This window comes from Gastrolobium bilobum, unplaced genomic scaffold, assembly GCF_033153095.1.
Source record: "Gastrolobium bilobum isolate Gb01-03AN ecotype WA unplaced genomic scaffold, APGP_CSIRO_Gbil_v1 utg33830, whole genome shotgun sequence".
In the NCBI taxonomy this organism is placed as follows: Eukaryota; Viridiplantae; Streptophyta; class Magnoliopsida; order Fabales; family Fabaceae; genus Gastrolobium; species Gastrolobium bilobum.
The window spans coordinates 126,638-135,348 of NW_026895122.1; the positions used below are offsets into that span (position 1 = coordinate 126,638).

Consider the following 8,711-nt stretch of genomic DNA (forward strand, 5'->3'; position numbering starts at 1 on the left):
AGTTAGTAAAAAGAATTGATCGAACGACTTCAGTCTGGACATAGGTCATGGTGGTGGTGACCGAACCAGGATACATCTAGTTTGCAATTTCTCTAGCCTTAATCTCTTTATTTAAGTACTAAAATTGCATTTTAGATTGTCTTTATATATTCGCTTGCTTACTTTGTTAATCATTACACTTGCTCTTAGACTTAGATTTTTCCTTATTAAATCACTTTATTGAAGAAATAATCTTTAAGATATCAAAGGAGGTACTTTGCGAAAAGATTTTGTAAAACTCAATTCACTCCTCTCTTGAGTATTGAAGCCACTTGTCCAACAAGTAGTATCTGAGCTTGAACTCTTGTGTAAAGAGCTTAACCGCTTCAAGAGAAGGGATGGCTCCTTTGAACCATGATATACCCCTTGAGGGATCGTCTAGTACTAGACCTCCATTTTTCAATGGCGTCGATTATTCTTATTGGAAGACTCGGATGAAAATATTTCTTCAATATAATGATTTAAGAATTCTGAATGTAGTTGAAAAAGGATACACACCACCTACTATAAAAAATGCGAAAGATGAAGATGTTCCTAAAGATATAGATAATTACACCGAAGATGAAATTAAGAAAGGAAATTGGAATGCTAGAGCTCAAAACTTGATCACAAATGCCTTAGGTCGTGATGAATACTTTCGTGTTTCAAATTCTAAGAATGCTAAGGAAATGTGAGATATTCTTCAAATAACCCATGAAGGAACTAGTGATGTTAAATTTACAAAATTAAATGCACTCACTAGAGAATTTGAAATGTTTGAGAATCATGAAAATGAAAGTATTCAAAGTATGCAAAAGAGATTCACACACCTTGTAACTCATCTAAATGCTTTAGATAAATCTTTTACTAACCTTGAGTTGTTTGCTAAGGTGATGAGAAGTGTGCACAATAGGGAATGGCAACCCAAGTTGACGGCTATAACAGAATCAAAAGATTTGAAAACCATGGATCTTGCAACCTTGTTCGGCAAACTTTAAGAGTATGAAATGGAGCTAAGTAGGATAACATTGAAGGAACATGCCATCAAGAAAAGTAAGGGAATTTCCTTAAAAGCCTCAACACCAAGCAAAGAGAAGAATAAGGAAAAAGAAAATGGAGATTCCGAAAGTGATCTTGATGAAGATGAGATGAGCCTCTTCGTGAAGAAGTATGGAAAATTTTTAAGAAAATTTTTTCAAGGAGACCCGCATTTCCTCCTAGAAGAAGATCTAAAGACGAAGGATCCTCACAACTCACCATCACTTGCTATGAATGCGGAAAAACCGGTCACTACAAATCGGATTGTCCAAACATTCAAAAGAAAGACAAATATGAAAAGAAGCAAGGCAAGGATAGAAAGAATTTCAAGAAGGCTTATCTTTCTTGGGATGACGAATCTAGTTCCTCCGATGATGGCTCCAAGGAATAAGAAAACCTATATTTCATGCAAAATGGGAGACCACCGGAGAAATCAAGTAAAGGAACTCAACATATATGTCTAATGGAAAATGAAGACAAAAATGAATCCGATACCGAGGTAAACTCATCTTGCTCTACTATTTTGCCTTCATATGATGAGTTGTCTGAAATGTTTCAAGAAATGCATAATGAAACACTAGAATATGTTAAAACTCTTAGAGCATCAAGAAAAACTATTACTTATTTGGAAAAGAAAATTACATCTTTAGAAAAGGAAGTGAAAGATCTAAAAGATGAAAATGAAACTCTCAAATTACTTGATGCTAGCACAAGTTGTATCAAATGTCTATCTTCAAGTGATCATGCATCTTCATCATCATGTACATCATGTAAAGATCTAAACAAAGAAATTGATGATTTAAATGAAACTCTAAGCAAATTCACATGTGGTAGAGATAACTTAAATGTGTTGCTTGGTAAACAAAGATGCATGTTTAACAAATCCGGCTTAGGCTTTGACACAATCACACAAGAAAAATTATATAAAAACTTTTTCATCTCTCCATCCTACATGACAAGTAGTCCATTCATTAAATGTTTTCATTGTGGTGGAAAAGGTCATAGTGCTTCCACATGTAAAGTTAGAAAGAATGGTATTATTGGGCAAAAGAAAGTGTGGGTTCCTAAGGGAACTAAGCCCAAGACTAACACACAAGGACCCAACAAGGTGTGGGTACCAAAGATTAAATCTTGACTTTGTGATGTAGGTTTGTTTGAAGGCTAAAAGCTCTAAGTGGTACTTGGATAGTGGTTGCTCAAGTCATATAACGAGAGATGTAACTAAATTCCAATCTTTCACAAAGAAAGAGCATGGACATGTTTCCTATGGAGATAACAACAAAGGAAAGATACTCGGTATTGGAAAGGTTGGTAATTCCTCCTCCGTCTCTATAGAAAATGTTTTACTTGTTGAGGGTCTTAGACATAACTTGCTTAGCATTAGTCAATTATGTGATAAAAATTATAGAGTTATTTTTGACTCAACCTCTTGTAAAATCGAAAGTCTAATTGATGGGCAAGTTAAGTTTCTTGGTCATAGAGTGGATAATATTTATATGATAGACTTAGATGGTATGCCTTCAAATGACGATAAATGTTTGATTAGTAAGGAAGATGACTCTTGGTTATGGCATAGAAGAATAACATACATTGGCATGAGTCAATTAAGAAAATTGATTTCCTTAGACCTAGTAATTGGATTACCAAAGCTCAAATTTGAAAAAGATAAAGTTTGTGATGCTTGTCAAATGGAAAAACAAGTAAAGGCTTCTTTTAAATCAAAAAATATTGTTTCTACCACAAAGCCTTTACAACTTTTGCATATGGATCTTTTTGGACCAACTAGAACCATGAGCTTTGGTGGCAATTACTATGCATTGGTCATTCTAGACGATTATTCTCGCTATACTTGGATCTTATTTCTTACATATAAAAGCGATTCTTTTAAATCATTCAAGAGACTAGCCAAGTTTATTCAAAATGAACAATCTTGAAATATTATTTCAATTAGAACCGATCATGGTGGAGAATTTGAAAATCAAGATTTTGAAACCTTTTGTGAAAAAAATGGCATTGAACATAATTTTTCCGTTCCTAGGACTCCACAACAAAATGGAGTTGTAGAAAAGAAAAATCGTGTATTGGAAGAACTTGCTAGAACCATGTTAAATGAAAATGATCTTCCAAAATATTTTTGGGCGGAAGCCGTTGGCACCGCGTGTTATGTTATGAACCGTGCTTTAATTAGACCTATTTTGAAGAAAACTCCCTATGAACTTTACAAAGGAAGAAAACCCAATATTTCATATTTTCATGTCTTTGGTTACAAATGTTTTGTTTTAAACAATGGAAAAGAAAACCTTGGCAAATTTGACTCCAAAGCCGATGAAGGCATATTTCTAGGCTATTCACTCACAAGTAGAGTTTATAGAGTCTATAACAAAAGAACAATGGTCATTGAAGAGTCTATTCATGTTGTATTTAATGAGACTAACAATGTCTTGCCTAGAAAGGAACCTTGTGATGATGATCTTATAGAAAGCATGGAAAACATAAACTTGGATGACAAAGAAAAGGATGAAAGATAAAAAGAAGATGAAGCAAATAATGAAGAAACACCAAGTCAACAAAGCAATGACGAAAACAATCTACCACAAGATTGGAGAGTAGCTAGAGAACATACCATTGATGTGGTAATTGGTGATATATCCAAAGGGGTAACTATTAGAAACTCAATTAGAAATATTTGTAATCACTTAGCATTTGTTTCTCAAATTGAGCCTAAGACCATGAATGAAGCAATTATTGATGAACATTGGTTCTTGGCAATGCAAGAAGAACTAAATCAATTTGAAAGAAATCAAGTTTGGGAACTTGTGCCAAAACCAAATGATTATCCAATAATTGGAACCAAATGGGTCTTCAGGAATAAGCTTGACGAAAATGGCATAATTACTAGAAATAAAGCTAGACTTGTTGCTAAAGGTTATAATCAAGAGGAAGGTATTGATTATGATGAAACTTATGCTCCCGTTGCTAAATTAGAAGCTATTAGATTATTACTTGCATTTGCATGTTGATGGAACGTAAATTTGTTCCCATCTAAGCCCATTTTGATGGCAAAATACCTTACGTTCCCTCATCTGATGAGCAACTTCAGCATGAAAATCACTTGTTTTACACATTTGTGACAAAAACACAGTGGGGGAACGTATGGTGATGTATTCCTTTAAAATATATTAAAAGGGGAACAGACTGAGAAGCATTTAATGCACCCGCTCCACTCATTTAATGTCTCTTTCCCTTTTGCAGGAAACATGGAAACGAAGTCTTCTAAAAGCAGAGGCGATGAACCATTAAGCACCAGGAAACGTGAAGAGCAGAGAATCAAGAGTTCTCATTGGCCCAGAAGAAAGCAAGGTATGGGAGGACTGCACAAAACGGATAATCATCAACAAATACTGCCCCATCAAGTATAACACCTCACATTTTTAAGTTTAAATATTAAGATGTTAATCAAAGAAAAAATAAAAATAAAAGAAGTGAGGTGCTTGTCGTGCTTAATCCTTGTCGTGCTTGGGAATCATTGTCATGCTTAAACATATGACCACTTATAGCTTTCCTTCTTTCTTCCTACGGCCAAGGAAACATAAAACAATCAAAGGAATTAAATAAGCAGAGAAATCAAGTGGCTTGGCGGTGGAACAAAGGCAAATGAAAAAGGGAAATTAATAGTCTATTGAACCAAAGAAGGTGAGATGCAAGTCGGTTTCTTGTGGGTGATGTCCGTTGGCTTTCCTTCCTTGGAAGGTAAGTGGATTAAATCAAAAAAGAAAAGAAAAGAAAGGAAGCAACTCCAAGCGGTGGAATTAATAAACCAAAGGTGCAGCCTTGTCATGCTTACAAGTTGGAAAATTAAGCAAGAAGTGGTGTCAAGGAGAATTCTGACTGTTAAGAAATCCAAGTCGGTTCCTTGCTTGTCTCAAAACACCAAGTCGGTCCTTTTCTTCCCATTCAAAGCACATGACCGCCCTAGCTTCTCCTTTCCTTTCCTTTCACACGGCCTAGAGAAATTCAATTTGTTTTAAGACATCAATCGGTCCTCACTTGGTTCAAAGCATAGCACATGACCGTGTGATTCTAGTCGGTTGGTTTTTTTTGTTTGATGTTAAGCAGCTCAATTTCCACTTCCAACCGAAGGAGACATTAAGTAGCTCAATTCTTCTTCTAAAACCGTAGCAACCCAAGGGTGTGAAGAGGAGCTTGTGAGTATTTTCTTGTCCCTAAAATGCTTAGTTACTTTGAGAGTATTTGAGTGATTGGTTTATCTGCTGTAATTCATTTAGTGAGGGATGTTTGGAGCTGTTTTGGGGTTGGCTGGCAGCTTTGCTCGTCCAACTTCATACGACGATATCCGGAGCAAACGAGATCGAAATATCTCGTGTGATGGTTCATTAGAAAGGTAATTAAGTCCCGTAAAAGATACTAAAGATGAGACGAACTCGAAGACAACTGTGACGATATAAATAAATATACCGAATCATGTTCGGATAGGCAGAAAACGTAAAATTGAGAAATTAACTAAGTGGGTTTAGGGGAACCCCTTAGTGGCTTTTAACAAGTAAAATAAGTTAGAAGAATAGTTTAAATAAGTATTCCGCAAAGAGTTTACTGTTACAGTCACAATTTTAATTATTACGCTTTTTATGGTTTTAAATGCTCGCATAATAATCGGAAAAAGTTTATTCGCATTTTTATCAATGAATTGCTGTGATTGTAACTGCGCTTAATATCATAATTAATGTTAACAATATCGGTGTACAACAGGCTGTTACATTTTATGGTATCAGAGCAGTTTTGTTAGGGAACTCTGATAATGCATAACTGTATTTTGTGTTGCATAGCTATCTGTGAACTGTTTATGATTACTGCATATGTGATTCCTCAGTGTGGGTCTAATCAATTCATTCCTTTGACTCATTCCTTTGTGTTACATGTACAGATATCATGAGTAGGGCACGAGGTCGCCGTGGAACCCGAGGTACAGGTCGTCTAGTAGCACCAGATCCTATTACTGCAGTTTTGAATGCTCTGTAGGAAGAGACTGCTGCGAATAGAAATATGACCGAGACCCTGATGAAAAATAATCAGGATATGATGCATGCCTTTCTGAATGAGATAAGGGCAGAGAGGGCTCGTAACAGGAGGGATGATTCTCTTCCACATACGGCTACAGAGACTCATACCCGTACGTCATCTGTTACACCTCAGCAGGAGGGGAGTGGGGCTAATCGTCATTTTGGGGAGGCTAGTCGTCACACTACTGATCCTACTTATATCCCAGAGCCTTCTGTGGATCCTTCTGTGGTTGCTCAGTCTGCTAGAGTTGCTGGGCAAGTATTTGTTGGTAGTGACGAGCAAAGGCTCATTTCTTTCAGAAAGCATAAACCGCCAGCATTTCAGGGGTTAAGGGACCCGAAGGTAGTGACTACTTGGTTGATGGGTATGAAGAAGATATTTCAGGTTATGGGGTGTCAGGATCCCCAGAGATTTTTGTATTCTGTTTATATTCTCGAGGGAGATGCCCACGAGTGGTGGTATACTACACTCATCCTTTTGTTATTCAGGGGAAAGAAATTACCTGGGCTTTATTTGAAAGATTATTTCATGAAGAGTACTTCCCAGGGATGTTCGGGAAGCTAAACAAGGTGAGTTTGAGAAATTGGTACAAGGTACCATGGCTGTTGATGCCTATGTGGCGAAGTTCAATGAGCTAGTGAAATTTGCTAATTATGAGGGTGTGCTGCCGACTCCTGAGTTTCTGTCTGCTAAGTTTCAGAGAGGTTTGAATGAGAAGATTGCAAAAAGAATGTCTAATACTGCTGTGAGGAATTTTGCAGATCTTGTGACCCAGTGCAAACGGGTTAAAAGTGTTTATAATAGATATCCGAAGTCTGGTTCTTTGAGGACATCCGGTCCTCCAGGTAATAGTAACAAGGGTGGCTACCATCAGAATAATAATAGAGGTAGGGGGTTGCAGGTGAGGCAGTCTCCGGGTCAGTTTAAGAGGGGTGGTGGTCAGAGAAGTGGGTTCAATGGCAGGAATTCTAATCCTAGATGTGACAAGTGTAAGAGGTTTCATCAGGGCCCTTGTACTGCAGCTCCAAATTCTTGTTTTAAATGTGGTAAGGTTGGGCATTATGCAAACAATTGTTACAGTAATACTGGGCAGGTTGCGAATCTGCAGGCCTTGCCATCTGCTCCTACGGTTGGGCGTGTTTATACTACAAATGTGCAGCAAACAGAGAAAGCGCCTAATCTGGTTAAAGGTACAATTTTTATCTCGAATATTGATTTGTCTGTATTATTTGATTCGGGAGCTACACATTCGTTCGTGGCTGAATATGTTGCAAAAGGATTGGGGCTAAGAGTATCACAGATGATCCCTCCTATGCGTATTACTACGGCTACAGGAGAGGTTAGTGATTCCTCCTTCATTTGTAAAGAAGTCGGGTTTATCTACGAAGGCAGGGGCTACACTATTGATTTGATTATCTTGCCCCTGGCCTCTGTTAATTTGATATTGGGCATGGATTGGTTGTCGCAAAACTGCGCAATGATTGATTGCTGCGGCAAGAGATTAATATTATGTAACATCCCGTCTAACTAGAACCTTATTTAAAGTACGATTAGGAACGTGTAGGACATTTATTTCAAAATGATGCTCTTGTATAGGCTAGGATGGAATTGAATTAGATTATGGAACCAATTCATGTTCCAATGGAAAATAAATATTTAATTTTAAAAATGAGACATTTTGTAACATCCCACTAAATTAGGAAAATATGTGTATATACATATATTGCCATGAGGAATATGGATACATGTGGAATTTGACTTATGTGTTGATACATGGATGGTTTGCGGATTATATAGCTACTTTCTCCAAGAAAGGAATTAATTCAAGTTAGGGAATTATTTGAATCACCATGGTAAGTGAGTAATTATTTTAGCCCTGTGAAATTTTAGTTAAGAGGTGAAGGAATAAATTAATGATAACATATAGCAAAAATTAAAAAAAAATACTTAAAAAATTTGGGAACTTATAATTTTATGAGCTAATACATAAATTAGTAACACCATTGGGCTTATAATTTTTGGCTTCTTTTTATGTGATTGCCGAATGGCCAAGGGCCTTAAGGAACATTTTAGGTTCAGCCCAATATTTTTATCTATCCTAACCTCATCTTAAGAATCTCACAAGGCAACTCCTAATTGGTTAGTGATCTCCACATGGCCAAAACCCATCCTTATTTCCTCTAAATGTACGCCTAGGATGTGTAGGAAAATTCTGATTGGTTGGCTACCTTATCACAACCAAATCAGCCAATGCATGATTATTGTGTGTACAAAGTCTCTTCCACCCTTTGCATGCACGACACCTTGGCTCAAGGAGGACACTTGGAAGCTCCCTTTTCATGCATAGGCCAAGGCCCCTTTTTGTGACCCACAACTCATCCTCTAAGGCTAGATAACTTATCCACCCTCCATCAGCCTTCAAACTTTCACACTTCCTCTCCTTGGGCGCTGAATGAGTGAGCAGCAAGCAAAATGTTTATCTCATTGAATCAGAAACAAACTTGACTCGTTCCATTTCTTTCCCACCTCTCTTGACCATGAGAAACATTAGAGAGAAACATAAAACTCCATCTCAT

The 8,711-nt window shown here is 37.0% G+C and overlaps 1 protein-coding gene across 1 annotated transcript; it reads left to right on the forward strand.

Annotated features, from left to right (window-relative positions):
- Positions 1 to 6,153: 6,153 nt before the first annotated feature.
- On the forward strand, positions 6,154 to 7,228 carry LOC133315830 (uncharacterized; the record flags this gene model as incomplete). The annotated part of the gene is made up of 3 exons (XM_061517530.1): positions 6,154 to 6,244; positions 6,341 to 6,527; positions 6,682 to 7,228. Coding segments are annotated over exons 1-3 (825 nt in total), but the record flags the coding sequence as incomplete, so codon positions are not given.
- Between the last annotated feature and the right edge of the window lie 1,483 nt (positions 7,229 to 8,711).